Source organism: Triturus cristatus, chromosome 5_2, assembly GCF_964204655.1.
Source record: "Triturus cristatus chromosome 5_2, aTriCri1.1, whole genome shotgun sequence".
Lineage (NCBI taxonomy): Eukaryota > Metazoa > Chordata > Amphibia > Caudata > Salamandridae > Triturus > Triturus cristatus.
Genome location: NC_140588.1, coordinates 620,179,229 through 620,200,078, shown reverse-complemented (window position 1 = coordinate 620,200,078; position 20,850 = coordinate 620,179,229). Strand labels below are relative to the sequence as shown.

The 20,850-nt window shown below is 44.6% G+C and overlaps 1 protein-coding gene across 7 annotated transcripts in view; it reads left to right on the top strand.

The window, feature by feature from the left end:
- Positions 1-20,850, top strand: part of CENPI (centromere protein I) — a 708,963-nt gene that overhangs the window by 190,892 nt on the left and 497,221 nt on the right. For all 7 annotated transcript variants that reach the window (XM_085607721.1, XM_085607722.1, XM_085607716.1 and 4 more), the window contains one exon: positions 5,863-5,970. In XM_085607721.1, the coding sequence (XP_085463847.1) occupies positions 5,863-5,970 (108 nt within the window). The remainder of the gene's footprint in view (positions 1-5,862; positions 5,971-20,850) is intronic.

The window sequence follows — 20,850 nt, the reverse complement described above, 5'->3', positions numbered from 1 at the left end:
AACTGGTTAATTTGTTCATTTGGTTAGTATTTGTTTGGTATTTGCTTGACTTGATATTCGTCTTGACTTGGTATTTGTTTGGTAATCCGTTCGGTATTGGTACTCCGTTAGCAATCTGTTTGGAATTTTGAAACCTAGGATCTGTTTGGTATTTTGAAACTTACTCTGTTTTGGAACTTGCTATTTGTTTTTGCTAACATTTTTTCTTACAGGTAATGTGAGAATATTTTTTATTTCTCTCTGTTTATAAGTTTTTTTATCTTGTATAACATGCCTGTGATTAGTACGCTTTGGAAGTTTTGTTGTTGCTACTGCGATAGGCAGAGCATTTTTTAAGCAAGTTAGCTGGCGCCACCAGAAGGTACGCCGAATTTTGAGATGTAAATCAAATATGGTATTTGTCCCATCAAGTATAATGCATTGTGGAACAGTTAGAATGGCCATTAGAGGGAACCATGGACCCTCACAATCGTTTCTCTAAATACTCAAACTTGTTTTTAAAGAAAGTTAGGCCAGCTATATTTGGCAGTTTGCGTATGTGGAGGAAAGAAGTTAAGGAGCAGCAGCTCAAGAAAGAGAAGGTACAAAGGAAAACGGAGTATCAGAAGTATAAGGAATTGAAGGATAAGGAAGTTCAGGAGAAAAATAAATGTTTAGATGGAGAGCATTGTTTAATAATATCTAAGCAATATATAGTTAGACCAACTGTAGCAGTTAAGGTCCACCAAGAATTTGTGGATTCAGATATTGCTGGGTTGTTGATAGAACGACCCCTACCCCCAAATGTACCTTTAACACTCTCTCCCCCCCCCCCCCCCCCCCTGGATACCTAAATATCGCCCCCCCTTGTACACCCGGCTCCCCCTCCTTTGCCCACGGTTGTCCAGCTCCCTATTTTCCAACCAGTACCGGTACATTCCTTACCCCCTCCAACCCAGGCTACTGCACACCCATCCCAAGCCTCTGCGCCTCCACCTCAGGTCACTGCATTTGAAATGACTAATGATTCTGTGCTTCCTGCATCTGTCCAGCCCCCTCGAGTTCTTCTCTACTGTACCTCAGTTTCGTTAGGACGCGATCAGATTGATGGTATTAAATTGGTTGAGTAATCTAGAAATGAAGGTAGGAGAAATTATACATCAAATACAAGACTTCTCTGAGGGTGAGCTTCTTTGTCTCATATATAAGCTTTCTCATCAATTTGTGGTTCAGTGGGAAATGATTACAGGACAGAATGGCCCAGATGATGTTAGAGCTATTAATAGACAATGTCAGATAGGGGCCTTCTCTAAGTAGAGTTAATGCTGCCAAAGCAACAATAATTGGATTCCGGAATGAACTCTCTTCCTCTCCCCGAATAAGATCTATGAGGGAAGCTGCACAACAGTTCATTCCTGAAAGAGGGAATGCAGATAATGATGACCCTAATGGTCCCAATGCTGGAGACCATTTTTTATACAATTGGCTATATACGCCCTGGAAAAGGATGGATGTACTTACTTTAAAAGCCTCCTTATCAGACATAAGGAATAATCCTAGGGGATTTTATGATGATGTACAGGCAGCCATTGACCTTGTACATTGACCTTAGCAAATATTGATATGTTTTTTTGGTATGATCCTGCCATAGTTATGTGGCGACTTACCCGGAAACAGGATCATGCTGTTGATTTGGGTTGAGATTAAGCTGCCATAATAACGGCTGATAGAGATAGGAAACCTGGTCAGAAACCAAGTCCGCTCATTCTGGATCTGCCTGGTAACTTACTTATATAAAAACGATGGTTCCAGCTAGGAAAATAGATTGGGTACTCCTTACTGCTTGTAAACAAAAACAGGGAGTGTCTGTCCCTGATTTCTTTACTCACTTTGAGGAAGCTGCCCCTAATGTATGTAATAGCTCTATTCTTCCTGACCTTAAAAGAAGGGATGGAATACAGGATAAACGTTTATCAATTTGTGATTGATTTGAGAGAAAAGTAACAAGATAGTAGTCCCTCAATATCTTGTTGTTTCTCAGGTAAAGTTAATACACCTATGGGATTTTGTGGCATCCCGTTCAAAGCCCTATTTCACAAGAACTGAATGTTAGTACAAGGGTCTCCAATATTTTCTGTAACAAGTCACAAGTGATGAAAAAGTGACCACCCCATCCAAGAGTATTAGTAGTGATCACATTGGTGCATTAGCCAGGGTTTTCAGCAGTAATGAAAAAAAAAAGGTAGGCGTTGACAATTAAAACTGAAGAACTACATGTGTTGTACATGCAAACCATAGCTACAATACCACTTGTACCAAGGTATAACAATGAGTAATAAATATCTCCAACTGAAATAATCGCTTTAAACACATTTTCAAAATGTCACCTTTTTTTATGTAGACATCAGTTTGAGTTGTGAAAATACAAAAGAAATGTTGTCTTGAATGCCTGAGTTTCATTTTTTAAAATACAGGTTTGCCCGTACACTGGTGAGCTGCTGATAGTTTATAAGCTACTAATTGGTGACCCAGCAAAACAGCAGAAGGTTTGAAATAAGTAACAGTTAAATTATTGCATCACTTAGTATCCTTGGGACATAAAGTATATCTTTTCCAATTACAGTATTTTCAACAGAAGGTTACCTATTTAGGTCTCCTCCTGTCGGAGGGGGTAAGACGCTACACCAACATAGGATATAATTGGTGCAGAATTTGCAGAAACCACTGACTCAATCTAATATCTGTACGTTTATTGCCAAATTTTTCACTAATTACAAAATCCCTGCTTGCTTTAACATTAAAGCACGTATGCATGTTGCTTCCTTGGACTAATCAGAGGGAAGCTTTCTTTTTGTAATTGAAAAAATGCTTTATGTAATGCTCCTGCTTCAGGTAAAACCTGATTTTTACAAATGTTTTCCTGTAAAATATGGTTGCAGCTTGGCATGGTCCCATGTAGGAAGGAATAGGTCATGTGCATATTTCTCCTCCACATTGGGCCCCACTGCGATAAAGCAATCTGAAATGCATATTTAAGGTCACACTTTGACAGTTATGGTACCACATTTAGTGGATATCTAAAAAAAAAAAAAGATAATTCAGACCCAGCACCTGACCAGAGCGATATTAACAGGGTATGAGTTGACACTTTTTGCTCCAAAACATCACGCTGAAATGCTGTAACATTTTGAATCCAGCCACTGTACTACCCCTTTCTGGGTCCCAACAAGATGAGAAGCATGATTGCATATTTATTACTGAGAAGGAGACTAAGGGACTGGTAGACCTGACAGATACCCCTATATCTGACCCACTAGGGGAACTGTCCGTGGATGGTGCATGTTACCAACTACCTGATGGCTCTAGTACAGCGGCCTATATAGTTACTCCCTTGAAATCTGTGGTTGAATTATGTAAAATACAACAAATGTGAGAGCAATTTGTGTAGCTGACAGCTTTGACTAGAGCCTGTAAATTAAGTAAAGATTTGACTGTAAATATCAATATATATATACCTTTGGAGTTGCCCCTTCATTTGGATGACTTTGAAGAGAAAAAAAAAATGTATTTTGAATAGTGATAAGATACAGTATGGGGAATGAATAGTAAATATACTGGATACCTTGATGTTAACAAAAATAAAGTTGCTATTGTTAAATATTTTGTCCACAAGAAAACTATAGATGAGTTAATACAGGGAAATACTTTTGCCAATGAACCAGTTAAACGAACAGCCTATTTAGTGTATAGTTTAATGTATATTGTAGGGACAGTTAGATGGACACCAGAAGTAACTGTTTAACCAGACTCTAGATTTCATTAGGGAAGTACAGGAAGAAGCTGAGGAAGAACTGTGGAAAAGATATGGGTGTCTGGATGCGACAGGATGTTGGATAGATCTGTCAGAAAAGCAAAGATGAATGCTTCCAAATTGTTATGTGAATGTAATTGTTACCGTGGCCCACAGTTCAGTCCATATCAGTGCTAAAGGAATAGTGGCCATGTCAGATAATGTATGGTTCAATAATGTGATTCCCAGGGTGGCAGAGTTCTATGTCAAGAGGTGCATGATGTGCCATACTTATAGCACAGGAAAAGGTACCCCGTTTCAACAGGATATTTTGCACCCCCTGGTCTGCCCTTTGAAGGTCTTGCAACCAGTTGAGATGGTTATGGGGAGGCCAGCATATGTATAGGGTGTACCAAGACCAAGGACAATCTGACATTGAATTTACCATTCTTGTTGATTACTGTGTTGACTAAAGATCTGTATTTGACCCATTCACAGGTGAAGGCCAGTCTCCCTCCTAGTCTTGAAGGTCTAGGTCAAAAGCTGAGGCCACATTTTCTCAGCATTAACGTTAACCCAAACTCACCCGCGTGCAAGCTATATCTTAAAGATAATTGAAGGGAAGAGGTAAACTTGAGCCTTTCTTGTATGGTACCAGCATGATTTTCTTATTCCTTTGGCACAGGTAATATTGATCCGTATGTGTTTTCTTGCACAGTGTCTAGGGTTTTGTGATTGCGCATACATATTTTATCTTGCAATACAATAACACCGCTGCCCTGTCTCCATCCCAAGCCAGATAGACTGGCTTTGTTTCCTTCCTTGTGACACTCCTCCGCTCTCCTTTGAAGATGCATCTCTGGCTGGACATTTACTTTGAGTGTTTATTGCAATTTCGTGTTGCATCTAAGTTTCCAACCCATTTCACTTCTGCAATAAGCCTGGCTGTTCGACTTCACTGTGTCTAGTCGAGGGCCCAAGGAGAGGAAGAGAATTCTCAGACCTTGTATCGCTCATAGGTTCACACCTTTGAATCATTCAGAGGTTGCCAATACTATCGCTCTGTTTTTAAACTGTCTAATGCAGCGCTCCGGAAAAAAAAAAAGGCGTCGTCAAAGGCAATACGTCTGGCCTTGTCATGCTGGTGAAACGTTTAAGTGTTTCAAAAAATATATTTTTATTGCAAGCTTGTGCAACAAAAATAAAATAACTTTGATTGCCTCATAAATGTGTCCACCGAATGTTTGCAGTACAAAAAAATGGTCTTATTTTTTTTTTTCCTAATCGCCATGCATTTTACCATTACGTTTTATGAAGGGAACGAGCAGAATCGATCACCGAGAAAAGCACTCAAATTGCAGGCAGCTACAGTGTCACAAATGTTAAAAACCTGATTTCAAAATGCCCGTTAAAAAAAAAAAAATAGTGCACAAATGCAATTTAAAAAGCATACTTTGAAACAGCGTTGCAAATGAAGACAATGATTTTTAAGTGGATGTGCACAATCTTTGTGAAGTCACTCAAACTGAAGGGGGCCAATGGTTAGTGCAGGTTGACCCATTGCCCATACTATATCCTGTGATGGGCGGAAGCAAATATGAATGATAGTTCATCAGACCAATGGATGAAGCCTGTTGACCAAAAGCCCATCTGTATATTATGTATGATTTTTTGGTCTGGAGAGATGATAAAGCAGTCCCAAAGGCCAGAACTGAAAAGATAGTCTCACCATAGCTGCCTACCTGCCGTCTCAGTCACCATTATTAAGGGAGACGGGAAGGAGCTCTGTTGATGTTTGCTCAAAATCAATGTGAAATCAGTAGGCTCCAGTAATGAGTTTTTATGGGTGCCTAGTGATGAGATTTTTCTTTTTTTTTAAATGTGAGCTCTTATGTTAGAATTTCCATGTAATCAGAAAATTGCGAACTAGCTTTTTACAGGAATATTACAGTAATCCATGGATGACAGATTTGAAATATTATACCGAATTAGCTTTGTTCGGAGCTCATCCAATTAGCATGGACCACCTGGAATTCATTCTATTAGCATGGATGCTTGAACCTTTCAGTAACCATATCCCAATGATTTTTCAGGTGATGTTTCTGCGATGGCTGATAACGATGTTTGATCTTATTCAATCCAAAGAACAGCTCCATTCGCTCTACGGCATATTCTTCTTCTTCCTGCAGGATGACCGACTGGTATGTCACCATGAAAATAGTGTATTTGTTTTGCCTAATGTGTAAACCTCAAATGTGTCTAGAGTGTTGCAAAAATGGTGGCACCGGAGCCGAAAATTGAGAAGGGCAGATTTACCAACTCAGGCTCCCAACTAGGTGTCAGAGGACCCATTTAGTTTGTTTGCATTATGGTCCACAGCATTTGTGCTACAAGACTGTCTATCACTCCAACCTTTTTAACAATTTTCTGACACTAAATTATTTCCAACTAGAAATTGCATAACTCGGAGCTCGACAAAGCCCAGGGAAATGGGGAGGGAGCATGGAGATGGAAGCGTAGAGTTGTTCATGCATGGGTAGTCTTTGAGGATGCAAATGCCTTTCAAAATATTTACTCCTAATATTTTTTTTCTTTATAATCAACTTTATTGAATTTTCAATAGTAGATGTGCAGGATCATCAAATATAAATCCATACCCAAGGTAACTATTTCCTATCGACTTAGAAACTGGTGATCGGCTTGTTATAGGTAAATTGCTTTGTAACTAGCCAGTACCATCAGCGCCACATGTATGATATTTATAGGCTTCACATTTTCTAGTGTATCTGTGGGCAACTTTACAGAAAATTAATGCATCAGTATCCTACATCTATTTTGATAAATGTCCTTTGCATACCAAATCTGTGCCGTCTTTCTTGGCATTAATCAATCCCAAGTGTTACTACTTTATGTATTTTCCATCCGCTATATCTTATAATATTTCTAGCATTGATAGTCTTGGGGTCCCAGGGAGCCTTGATCCTAAAACTGCGGAAAGAATGTAGGCCACTCCCCCCCCCCCCCCCTCTCCCCCCCCCCCCCCGCCCCAAAAGCTCTGGATACTACTACACCCCCAAATTGCGTATACGATCAACTTGCTCTGTGATGCCGTTGGCAATAGGATTTGCTATCTTGCAGCATTCACCAGATTCTGATCCTAGTATAAATAGAACTTGTGTAAATCATAAAATTATTTTATCTGCCAGAACTGAAAAGGTAATTTTTCTCGATCCTAAGAGCACATTTGTTCAGTCTTCTTTTCACTTCTCCGACCTTAGCTTCTAAAACACACACACACACACGAATATATATACACTCTCGCTCTCCAAATTTATCTTTGTCGGGTGTATTTGTAACCATTGTTTTTTACACTGGAGAAATGTTTTTACAATCGGACCTGCTTGTCCTAACCTTTTGCCTCTATGGAGTTTTAAAAAAAAATATAAATGCAGAGCAAAGCATTTTTAAGCTGTTGGGGTGCCCACTTAACTGAGGTTGCTGTAACTCCAACTGCAGGTCTGCAAAACATGCCATGCAATGCTTACTACGCCGAATGATCCAGTAGAGCGTTCCCAAAAGTTATTCATATTGTGGATAAGGTGCATGGTCAGTCTCATAAAACTAAAGTGGAAGATAGCAGGCCACATACTTTGCAGAGATATTTCATCATAGGGGAGGCTTAGATACTGCGATATTCTAATCGAGATTAAACCAATTTGAGGAATTTATATTTTTTCTTAAACAGCAGAGATTCAAAGCACTGATCGAAATAAGCACCTCATGGATTAGTATTACTCAAGAAGATGCTGCTTTATTGTTCATCTACATTTGTCTGGTTAATGTACATCATCTAATCCTCCTTGTTGCGCGGAGCCTCCCATTCATTAACTCACACTGGTCAGACTCTCCTTTGGTTATCCTTGTAGTAAACATCGACTTGATAACGTGTCCACTATATGATGCCCACCTCCTCTTCTTCCACTCTTCAAATCCAATTTCAATAAAGCAACAAGCATCTCAATTAGTAATGACATTTCTGATGGATACTTATCTGCAGGTTCCTCACCCTTTGAGTCTCCCGAGGTCCCAATCTTTATCTGGAATCTTTTCCAAGAACGCCTGTGTGCGAACAAGTAGCTCCATTGACCTCTGTTGCTCTGTCCCCCCTCATGGCATGCCGATATGGAGCAACATAATGATTCGATTTTTGCACCCAAATGTCAATTCTCTTTTTCCGCTACTCAAGATGCAGATCCGAAGCTGCACTCTTGCAGATTTCTTTCTTTGCTGAAATCTCAAATTCTTAGCTTTGGCAGTGTGCAGGTATGTCGCCCTGTATGACGTGCATGTCAGAAGCAGATGTTGGTCATGGACCCACGTGATGTACGCTAATGTTCAACGGGACCAAGTATGATTCAAGCAATGCAACAAGGGTTCGTTGAGACACCTGAAAGCCATTGCAATAAAGATCAAACTCTGTAATGGAACACAAGAAGTGATTGTGGTCTCAATTGAAACAAGCCTGGTCACCCATGTTCCCTAAGTTACCTGGCCTATCACTGACTCCACCGCAATCTGTAGCCTTTATGCGGGCATAATGCAGATTGGATTGTTCATTCTAGCTCCTTCTGGTGTGCTTTGTCTTCAAGAACCTGCTTTGGTCTTCCAGTAGAACTATTACAGTATGCATACAACTGTTCTTACAAAGGTCTGTCTGTTCCGTCAGATTCACCTGGCTTTGCCGCCTGCCTTGAGCCCCACCGCCTGGTCCCTTTATTAGCAATGACTATAACTCTGGTGCTTCTGGAAGTACATGATTATCAAAGAAAAGGACCCCCCCCTCTCCCCCCACTCATGGCAAGGCTTGATTCTGGCACCGGTCTTCAAAGGGGGTGACAAGGGGGTATCTAGGAACTAAAGCTTGGTAGCACTAATCGACAACAACACCAGATATTTCGCTGGGGTGTTACTGGAGGAACTGAAGCAGTCGGATGAGACTAATGCCATCATTCTGACAAAACCAAACTGGCTTCACCAAGAATACAGGAACCTCAGTCAACATCATGACACTCTCCCTATTAACCGACTGGGCAAAGATCCACAGCCTCCCAGTCTACCTGGGATTTATCGACTACAAGTCTGCATTTGATATGGTTGACTGTGGAAAACTGTGGCGGAAATTGGCCAACCTAAAAATCCTGCTGGCCTGTTAAGGGCCCTCAAACTCTTCTACACAAACATGGGTCAGAATCAAAATTGGAAATGGCTGTCGATTACCCAGTCCAATTAAAAGCACACAAGGTCTTAAGCAGGGCTGCTCTTTGTCCCTACACTATTCAACTAGTTCCTATCCGATCTTACTCGACTCCTAATGCAGTTAACTCTCATCTGCCCTAACTAGTGGGCTTTTAGCTTTCTAATCTGCTATATGCGGATCATCTTGTCTTGATTGGCAGAACCAAGGTCGTCTTGCAACGCCTTCTTGATGCAACCTTGGCCTACTCCTAAAGAAATGGACTGACAATAAATAGAAAGAAAAAAAAATCTTAGCAGTCCAAGGATCTAGAACTCAAAAGCCTATGTGGTTTCTGGACCAAGAAAAATAAGGGCCAGCAAAAAACTTTTAAGTACCTTGGAGTCTACTTTAACAACAATGGGATGTGCCGTAAACAGCTTAAAGAAACTAGGAGGCAATGCACTGGCTTTTGGCCTTAGGTCACACTATAGAAAAATGAAAGGGCCATTGCTCATGTCTATTCTGCAGGTGGTCCAGGCAAAGGTTTTTCCAACCCTGAGCTATGGAAGCAAAGCACTTCGCGGGACAGTGCAACACTGGATAAAATGTTACTCAAGGTGCATAGGTAGACTTTCCAGCTATACCCTCATACTCATCACCTGCCCAGATCGGGCTGGGGTTTGGGATCTTTAAACAGTCACTTGCACGGAAGCTGGCACTCACGGTGTTCAAACTCAAATTGTCATAGGAGGGCTCCCTGAGCCATTATCTTTGGTCCAATTTGGAAGCTCAGCATAGTTCCCCGGCAGGGACGTATGTGCCAAAGGCCTTGAGTACTCTTGGCTTAACCAGCGCTTGGTACTTAACCTGGAGTTTAAAAAGCTGGTTAAATCAAGTGCACAGTTGCTGTCATTGCTTGAGGACAAGGATTGTCTGTCTCGATGCAAACACAGCTGAATGACGCTCCACAGTTACACTAAACTGAAACCCCAGAGCTACCAAGACACAGTTCTTGAAACATAGGCTGGGGGTACTACCGATCTCGAGACACTATCCCGTATGTTAGACAGGAAGCACAAGATTACTGCCAGCCAAGTAACCAGGGCCTGGAAGATATAATTCACAATCTCCTTCTGTTCACCAAGAACCTGGAATGAGAATGTCATACGTCCTGCAGGGAGGCAGTGATGGCCTGCTTTGCACCAAGTGACATTAGGTTGAACTGTGCAATGGTGCAATCCCTCCAGAGAGTTAGGAAAAAGAGGGAGGCTAGGGCCCCAGCTGTTGCAGAGGAGGAAGTTAACTAGCTAGAACATAGGTTATAAATTGGCAAGAAAATCTTAAAGCTCACAATCTTCATTTATCCTCCCAACCCCACACTTCCTAAGTGCGGCGACCCAGCGACCAATTAGGCTGATTACCTAATGCCACTGCTTGCTTACCCCGATGGCTGTACCTTATACCTCCTTCTATTGTCACCCAGGCCTGATTGGCAGAAATAGCCTTGGGCGCTTAATTCTCTGCTCCCATGTATTGTTGCCCTCGGACGCTGCCCTTAACACTTGCCCATTAGTCAGCATCTGTAGGAAGGCACATGTGGCCGGTGAAAGCACTTAATTCAATTAACTCGCTGCACCTGCACTTTGTTGATAACTTCCACTGCTCTACTTTCACCCCACCCTTGGATGCTGCACCTAACATCCGTTGCATTATTTATTACCTATATATGAACATTTTAGGCAGAAATGGCCCCAAGGCACCTTTGTTGCAGTACCTGCATGCTACTGCCTCAATGCCACTGCACTTGATCCTCTGCTCTTGCACTGTCTGGTCACATAGACCGTAACAATGGACATAGAGACTTTTAAAGTAATTTTGCAACCTTGGGGAAGCGCGGGCGCACTTGGAAGCAGGCCTTACTTTAGGGCGCATGTTATCAACACTTTCCCGCCACTGATTCACTCGATTTTAAGGCATAGGGTGTCAATTTTAAACTATTATAAGCTACAGGGCATGAAGTGAGCCTCCTTTGCAAACTCCTTAAAACATTTGACTTGTATGGGTTCTCTGCTTCTTCACTAAAGATGACAATGCTTTTAATCATGATTCTTTGTGTAAGTTTTATGTATTTTATGAATGTTTTATTGTGTATGCATTGCAATGGTTTTATTGAATCAAGCAATACAGACTTTATTACTAGGAAGCAAAGGCTGGGGATAAAGAAGGTTGCCCTACAATCCTTCAGTCTCAGCAACAGTACTTCTAGAGCATGAAGGTAATTTTTGGGTTAGATTGGATGCCTTTTAAGGGCTCCAGTATGTGTAACATGATGATGATGATGATGATTATGATGACTAGGAGCACAAAGATAATTTGGTTTCACCTCATTATGCAAATGCAGGGTTTTATTTACAAAGCACCAATGTGTTGGATACTTCTCTGGAGCCTGCCCTGTATTCGCCTTTAGGAATTCCTGTGGAGGAAAGTGCCTCCTTTGAAAAAGTGGTTCTCGGGGATGCAAAGTTCCTGTAATTACTGTTCTCCTCCGAAAAGAGTAAGGCTAACTTCACAGAAATTTTGCAACTTGTGTTGTCACCCTCTGAACCCATGTTGCCATTCAGCAATGACTGGATTGATTCAGTCCTACATCCTTGGTTAAAACCGTTCTTAACTCGGATTGAGTCTCCCCATTGCACAGCCTCACAGTCCAGCACCAGGTCATCCAACTCCTCCAAGAATAAGGTAAACCATCATTCTTTTCCTACCTCTCCTCCAGCGAGAGTCGAAGAATGAACGATGTGAGCAAAAGTCTTTCCTTCTGCTAGTTTGGCAGTGTGCTCTCGAATATAGTTTTTTTCTGGGCCAATACACATGTGGCCTTTAGAACATGGTATTCAATGTGCCTGAGGACATGTGCAATGTCTTGGCTCAAATGGTACATGATGATCTGCAAGCTGTGAAGTATGATGAATGTTCTGGCCTGTGGATTACAGAGTCTGTCATCTGTGCTGTGGGCACCAGCGTCCTTATAAGTTGATGTGCCTAGATACATTCCACTGCTTTCTTGGGCACATCCAGGCTTCGCTAATGGTATGCCGTTTCATGAGTCTAGACTCTTTAAACAGAAGGCTGATTTAGCCGTAAAGCTATTTAAAGACCAAGCTACTGCCCATTCACTGGGGTTGCTTTTCCCTGCTCGCCATTTCCATCAGCAATAACTCCAGCGGATTCTAGAGGGGTCTTGCATATTACCACCGACAACAATGTGTCTCTCCAGCAATCTCTGCAGACTGCTCATATTGGCAGTGTTAGAAGATGTTCTAAAGGTGAAGGCCAGCTACAGCGACAGCACGCCTCATCCTTCCTTGTCGAGCACCATTGCCAAACCACTTTAGTTCGTCCTCCGATCATGATGTTGAGACCAGTAGGCATCCGATTCCGACATTGCCTACCTTACTGATGTTTCATAACATCAGACTAAAAGGTCATTCAAATTAATCATGTTGGTTATGCCCTTTTCTTCCTGGACATACCTCCCACTTCCGCACAGTTTACCCTCTGGTTTTTTTACACAATACAATGCTGTCGGTGGAAGTGATGATGCTTGCCAAAGGGGTGTTCGAACTGGTATAACAGGCACAAAAAGGACTGGGGCATTACATTTCTAGACATCAGACTCTTAAATTCCTTCCTTAAGAACTTGAAGCTCAAAATAATAATAAGGCTGGATGATGTCACTCCACCCTCGGGACATGTACTGCCATGTGCTGATCCTGCAGTCTCACAAGACCTGCCTCTGCTTTGTGGTGGGGTCAGACTACTTCTAATTTACAGTGTTGTCCTTCAATTCAACATCATTCATTTATGAAGATAATCTTAGGGGCTTCAGCCCCTCTTCGCAGGCTGGAATGACTTATTCCCTGTCCTCTGACTCTGTGCTGAGTAGTCTCACTGTACCTCATCTCAGACCACCTGCAGGCAACTGTCAGTGCAGTCCACCCTGGGGTACTCCAACAAGCTTAGATCCCGTCTCTAGCTGGTGCAGAGATTTCATTTATTGTGGCTGTTGTGGACACAGTTGATGTGAAGGCCTTCCAAATACCCTACCCTAACGAGATGAGACATTCAGGCTTGATCCTGATGCTTCAGGTGAGCGATTTTTGTTACAAACCTTATGGTAGGGTGACTGATTCAGCTCTTACAATCCTGCGTCCTGCTGGTGCTGTGCACTCTGGGATATGCAGGCCCTTCAGTGGACTCTGCGCCGAGGTGGGCTAGCACTGAGGATTCCTTTCCAAAGGCCTCTGCATCTGATGAGTCCGCACTGGACCTTGTGTGGTGGGTGACCGATGCCAATCTGGCCTGTGGCAAGTGATTTATCTTCTCCGACAGTGGCTGAAGTGCACTCAAGTACACAAAAGTAACCGTAATTTTAAAAGTTTCAACATTCGAAACAAACCTACCGTGCAGTGCTTTAACAAGCTCAGCCTAGGCCCGTGGACCAACTTGAGAAAAAGCTAGAGCGCCGAAGTGTACTAGACACAGCACGCACTGCTGGTGCCCGAAGGCTTCATAGTGTACCATCTCAATCAGAATATTCTAAATCATCAAACGATACGATATTGAAAATGGATAAAAACAATGTGATGATGCAAAATGATTGAATAAGTTGCTTGTGTTGTCACAGATGTTACATCACACTTGTATGCGATGAAAAAATAGCATTCTCAACTTGAAAAGGTGTTCATGGTTGTAACACATAACCCAATGCATTTTGGATGAAAAGCCCCCTTCATCAGTGTTAAGGGAGCTCAAGAAAAAGATTTGCCATTTATACATCTGAGGAACCATCACCGGTTCCGAAGCAGGCAACAATGAATAAGGAAAGTCTAAATTGCACCCATCCAAGACGTTTACGCCAACTTTCATTGCAATGCTTGCTAAACGTTACTTGGAATTGTTAACCCATTGTGAACTAGAGAGCCGTAATTGAAGGCTGTGAAAAGCAACACACAAAATCATAGAGGGGTAGTAACAACCCTTTACAAGGGTAACTAATCTCTTGGGTGGGCGAAAGAAAGAAAATAATATGAACAATAAATCCCAGCGTACTATCCAAACTGACTGTGGGCGAACCAGAATAGTGCATTCACAGGGCCCAGAGTGTGAAGAAGAGTGAAAGACAGCGGTGCCTATCTTCAATACCTGGAGTGAACCATGAACGACCTGAAACAAACTAATCTGGGAAAATGATGGAATCGCTGCAAAGTGAGTCTGAAAAAAATACCCGGTCAATACAAACAAGCATTTGCAATGCAATAGGTCTTGCATTTTTTAAAGTTAGAGCTGTTAGCTTTGAAATTGACTGTTTTTTACTTTTGCTGAGTATGAAGTGTATTTTAAGACTGTGGGGTAAAATGGACGAGAATGAGAGAGGCACTGGAGATGAATGGGAGAGAAAGACGCTGAAGGAACGTGAAGTAAAACCAAACAAAGGTATAATGGAGACACGTAGTGGAGCAAAACATTGGTGGGAACAATAATAATTCTAGAGACACAGGATAGAAGAAAATAGACTTTCAATACCGCGCTGACTAAAAAAAAGTGTTTATTTCAGCACCATGGTATCAACGGAAATGTTTGTAGCTCTGCTATTCTGAAAGCTTGTTTACAGTAACACTTACAAATGCGACCACCTGAATGGCGTCACGGCTGCAAGGCGGGATCTATCAGTTTAATAGATTGAATAAAGCCAACAGATTAACTCGACGTGTTTTTGTTACCGATCGTAGAACTCCCACATAATATAAAGCAACACACAAAAAAGAAGCATTCTTTGCTTCCCTGCAGTATCTGACTTAGTGGACAGGGTATCCCAAAGTAACCCTGGGCGTAGTTCGTGAAGTAGCACTTTGCGAAGCTGCGCAAAGTGCAGTTCGCACTACGCGAGCTACGCGTAGCACTTCGCGAACTGCGTAGTACCTTGTTCGCACTGTGCCAGATGTCGTTTTCAATGATTGCACAGTGCGGAGAAGCAACCGGCACTGCAATCATTGAAAATGGCATCTTGCACATTGCGAGCTGTAGTTTTCTGCTGCTCAAGTAGATTTTTACTCGAGTGGCAGCTTTCTCAACGCGAACTGGTAGTTTCTCATCGCGAGCGGTCGCGAGCATACGCGACCACTCGCAATGAGAAACCTGACCTCCTCGCGTTGGGAATCTCGCCGGGAGGTTTATTTTCCATGCTCGCGATCGCCAACTTGATGTTGCTGATCGCGAACAAGGAAAAAGTCTCGCCGGGATGTCATTTTGCTTGCTCGCTGTCGTCTACTTGACGTTGAGGACCGCGAGCAAGCAAAAAATGACCGCAGCACTACGCTACGCGTGTTCACACTGTGCTACCTGCAATTCGCGTAGTGCGAAGTAGTGCGAACTTCGCAAACTACGCGAGCGTAGCGTAGCGTAGTGCTTTGCCCAGGCTTAATCCCAAGGCAGACACAGCAGAGTTCTGTAACCAAAAGTACACTTAACTGTACGAAACAGAGAGCAAAATGAAATCGAAAGTACTGTTCAGGGCTTTAGTGGACCGGGTCCTGCTGGTGCTCACCACCAGAAGTTCTTAAAAGCAGGTGCTGAGACGGGTCCTCGTCGGGCTCTCCATTTTTGCCCTCAGGATAGGAAAATATCTCAACTCTGCAGGAGTAACACTGTCTAAAGTATTTGATGCAACTTCAAAGACTAGTTTTAGTTGTTTTAGTCTCATCATTTCAGAACTGAAGCCTTTTCAACATTATACACAACAAAGCCATAGTTCTTGAGAATTTATTTTATGCAACTAACAACCATTGGCAAAGCCAATGGTCCTGGCTTGTTGTAGTTATAATGTTACTTGATGTATCGTATTTCTGAATGCAATGACAGAAACAGCAGAATGAGCAGTCGGGCGGCACACTATGCGAAGCACCGATTTTTAGCTTCGGTGTTTTTAAGCCACGCCCTTATTACATCGGCCGCGCCCCTTTGAGTGACCCCTCAGTGTTTTCATCCCACTTAAAGCCCTGTGGACACTGCAACCTATAGACACTGTGAAAGGGGCAAACCCTTCTCCCTTCAGCACTGCACCCTCCATTCCTGGTGCAGTGGTGGTGGTGGGCCCAGAAGCATAACATAGCTCTTGGGTTTTAGAAATAATACAGTCTCTTACGAAATCTGCAAAATACGGAAGCTGCAGGAGATAGGTCTCCTCCCAGCAGCAAGAGCGGTGACAGCAGCAAGGACAGTGACAGCAGCCATCAATGGGAGCAGAGGCAACCCCGCTTCCCGGGAACACTGCACAGCGCTGGATTCCGTAGGACATTCCCTCTCGTGGGGGACATCGGGCAGCGATGGGTGATAAAACAGATCACCCTCCCACAGTGTCCCACCCCCCCACCAATGATGTTGACATGAAAATGGGGAGTCTTCCCCGCTCTTTCACCCTCCTTCCACTTAACCCTAAGGCATAAGGAGGCCAGTACTGCCAGAAAAAAAAACGCATGCAAGAATACATTTGAAGAAAAATAAAGAAACCAATCCGGGAATAGCCAGGATCAGGAATTCCGCTCCAGATATATTACTGTCCCCACCCTCCAATAACCCAGGATATGTAATCTGGACAGGTGTGCTGCGATCAAGGAGGTGGGGGTTGAGGGGGGGTGGTCGTGCGCTGCACAGAGCCGGGAGAGGGGTGTCAACGTCTATGGGGAATAATCCCGCAATGTAGCCCTCGGAAAATCAGAGTAGGCATCTGGTGTCAGGGCGGGCCCTGCGTTCACGCACACAACGGAAATGCACGTGCACCAGGGGACGCAGAGACACAAGATGGCAAACCTGGACGGGTTTTGGATCAACTGGAGGGCATGGTGGGCAAGGCCCGGGTGGGGAGGGCAGGGATTGGAAAGCACAAGGCGAATGAGCTTGATGTGTGCTGCAAACGGCACAGCGTGAGTATTGTGAAGTGAGCGTAGTCCCGCACTCCATTGAAATGTGCGCTGAGGGTGAGAACACGTGCAGGCTGGAATGTCATTCGTTTTCATGAGCATTTTACTGAGTGCATGCTGCACATTGGGGTTAATGCTATGTGGAGGGTATCGAATGACATCCATGATATAAAATGTTTATTAAAATTAAACATTCTTGTTGTAATCATGTAAAGACTGACATCACCAAACAAATGCTTTTCTATTTTCATTAAGAAAGAAAATGGAAAAAATTGAACCAGCAGCACTGAAAGAGATCGCGAAAGCGATCGCTATTGTGTAAAAAACAAAAAAAAAAAAAAAAAACACACCCGCGAGTGGTACGCACGCGCTCCACAGCGAAACATGTGTTTTCAATTATCGCGCTGAGTCTGGGCACGATAATTGAAACCAAATGGCCTTTGGTGCGCGTAATAGACACCAATAGGCCATGGGCAGAGCAATGGGCTCGCCTTTGGCCTATTGCGTGCCGTTTTTGTGAAAAACACGCACGCAAAGGCCAATCGCAGAAGCCAAAAGGAAAAGCACGGGCGTGTGCGATTCCAGGCTCCGTTTTGAAACCCCGTACAAAAGGACTGTCGCTGCGCGAGCAGTGCTGCACACTGCATCGCTAGGCACGAGACCTAAAAATGGGCAATGCTGTGAAATAAATGATGGACCAATGATACCAGCACCAAGTTTGTGTAGAGTGAAAATACCTTTGTGTGAGAAAATGCCATCTTTCTTGCATGGTATGCCCCCACTTTTTGCTGAATTGCTGACTGTACTTTGACTAAGTGTGCCCTGGGTTCCTGCCAATCAGGTGCCCAGGGCCTATGTTCCTTCCCTAAAACCCAAATTGGCAAACCCTGGCCACATGTCAGCCTCTGGTAAATGGTACCCTAGGTACCCAGGGCCTTGTGACCAGGGAAGGCCTCTAAGGGCTGCAACACTTATTGTGCCACCCTTAGAGGCCCTGTACCCTAACACAAACACACTGCCCTTGCAGGCTGAGTGTCTGGGTACAAGAGAAAACAGAGTCAACATGGCACACATCCCTGTGTGCCATGCCCACAACCTACACTGCCCTGGCATACATCAGCCACCCCTCTAGCTGGGTGCCCTATGCCAGTGGTGTGGGCACAGGAGCATGATCCCTATGCCCCTACAGTACCCAGGTCCATTCCTGGGCACTAAGTGCAGTGCTGCCATTTAAGAGTATATGGTGCTGGGAGCTCGTCAAACACGAACTCCACAGCACCATAATGGCAACACTGAAGACTGAGAAGTTTGGTATCAAACTTCTCAGCACATTAAACCCACACTGATGCCAGTGTGGGATTTAATGTACAAAGCACTGCAGAGGGCATCTTAGAGATGCCCCCTGAAACCTAACCAACAATCCACGTCTTGTCTGAGAGGCTGCCTAGACTGCCACACAACAGACATGTTGCTGGACCCTTGGGTGGAGAGCCCCCGCTCTCCTGGGCCTGCAACAATGCACATCCTGGGCGAGGTGCTAGGTCTGCTCCCCCAGGATGGGCAGGGGGAAGCTTCAAAGGCATGCCGCCTTTGTGATCTTCTCCAGGCTATTTGCTGTACCCAGCAACTGACCCCCACCGGTTCTGACCCCCACTCTGGCAGGAAGACTGGCCGGAATCCCCAAGTAAGGACCAGGGATGTGCCAGCCTCTGCCAACCCCACCCCTCAGGTGGGGGAGGTGAGGTGAAGCACATCTCTGGGCTCTCGCCATCTTAAAGATGGGAAGCCCTGCCCAATCAGGACTAGGCTACTGACCCCCTTTCACAGGAGAGTGGCAGAATAGGGGGTGTACCCACCCCAGGGCAGGGACCCATTGGTCCCTGCCCTTTACCTACCTGTAACGCCCCTACATCTAGTATTTAGGGGCACCCTGAACCTTCCCTCCTCAGATTCCAGATTCCGAAAAAGCAAAGAAGAACAAGAAGAAAGAAGACCTCCCGTGCAGCTGCTAAGAAGAGGAAGACACCAACTCCTTTGACCCCAGCCCTACCGGCCTGTCGACCCTCGAACCTGCTCCTGCTAAAACCTGGCACCTCCTGTGGCCAGCAACCTCACAAGCCCCGGAGGACCTGGCTACCTTGTGACTCTGAGCATCTGGGACTCCCATGAGCAGTGGCTCTGCTCAAAGCAAGTTTCTAACCCCTGGCATCAGCCATGAACCGCGAACCCTGCAAGCTCTGCACCCGCCAAACCTGGCCTGTGCCGGTGTGGACAAAGACCCCGAGGACGTACCCCGGCGACTGACTCCGAATCCGGCACCCAAGGAACCCACCTCGACGCTCCTGACGACGCCTGCAGCCTCAGAACCAGGGACCCCCCCCCCCCAACCGCGATCAACAGAGGGTAGGATTCCCGGACATCAAAAGGCACCCCTGCACCTGGCGCCCTGCGGCCCCCTGTGCCCGACTCCTGGGTACCTACCTATCCTCCAACTACCCAACTTACCTCTCAAAGTGGTGGCGGCACCTGAAGAATCTTCGTCCCCGAGCTTGCAGCCTTTCTTCGTCCTTGAGCTTTCCCAATGAAATCCATTGAGCGCGCGAAGGCTCAAAAGCACCCTGCACCCAGCCGCCCGAGTGGCCCTGGCAGTGCAACTTCTACTCATACCCACTTCCCCATTTGCCCTGAGCAAGTGACCAGGAGCCCAGCTCCCACAGCCGCGTGGCCTGCTAGTCAGCAGCCACCAACCAAGGCCCCCCTGCCTCCTACAGGATAACATTGGGCCTAACTCACTCTGCACACGGCCGCCCCAGTGCCGCTGAGGGTGTAATAACTGTACTTACCTGACCCTGGGAGACCCCTGAGTCTATGCCCAGAACCTTAACTCTGCCAGTCGAGTACTTGCTCAAAAGCCAATAACTCACTTCTTCTTCCATAGGGTAACATTGACTGACTTCTTCTGAAATTGCTTTTAAGTGTGGAGTTTCTAAACTTTAAAATCACTTAAAATCAACCGAGTAACGAAAACAGAAATACTCACCTGCTATTAGGAGAGATCCCAGTGCTGGATCTTGGTGACCAGCACTGACCCTGAAAAGTACTTGCAACCGAACGCACCACTAACTCAATTTTCTCCCATAGGAAACCATTGACAGTTTTTCTGTGAAATTTCTTCTAAGTTTCGATTTTTTCAAACTACAAATATTCTTTAAAAATCGTACCAACTGTGAACACTTAATTACTTACCTGTTTTAGATAGATGCCCCAGTGCTGAGCCTAGGAGCCCAGCACTGGATTACAAAAGTAACGAGAACATACTTTACCCATAACTTGAATTTTCACCCATAGGAAACCATTGACTATTTTTCTATAAAAAAACATTCTAAGTGTTGATTTAGCAAATGTATAAATATTCTTTAAAAATCGCCTGTATAGGGGGGGGGCGTGGTTTGGACGCCGGAGAAGATGGTGGCATAACGCGTCGCTCCTCCCGTGGTAGTGAAACACGGAGCGGTTCTGGAGTTATATCCTAACTTGTGAACAACAAGAGCGATGATTTTGGCAATCGGAGACTGAGGTCTACCTCTGGGACGAATTTGAGCCGCCAAGGAGGTCCTGGGAACGAGTTATGATCAAAGAGCCCTGAGACCACGAGCGGGTCGCGCAGCTGTTGGAGCCGGCGGATCCCTGGCGAACGCTGTTGAGGCTGTCACCGCTACAGAGCCGGAAGATTCGGAGACTAGGGGAAACCGCCGCCGTAGCAGAGAGTGAGGGGGCAGGAGTGAGGATCTGGACTGGTCAGTGTGGCTATAGCTTCTCCCTGCTATGCAGTGAAACGCCGGTGAGTGGAGCATGCAAGATGGCGA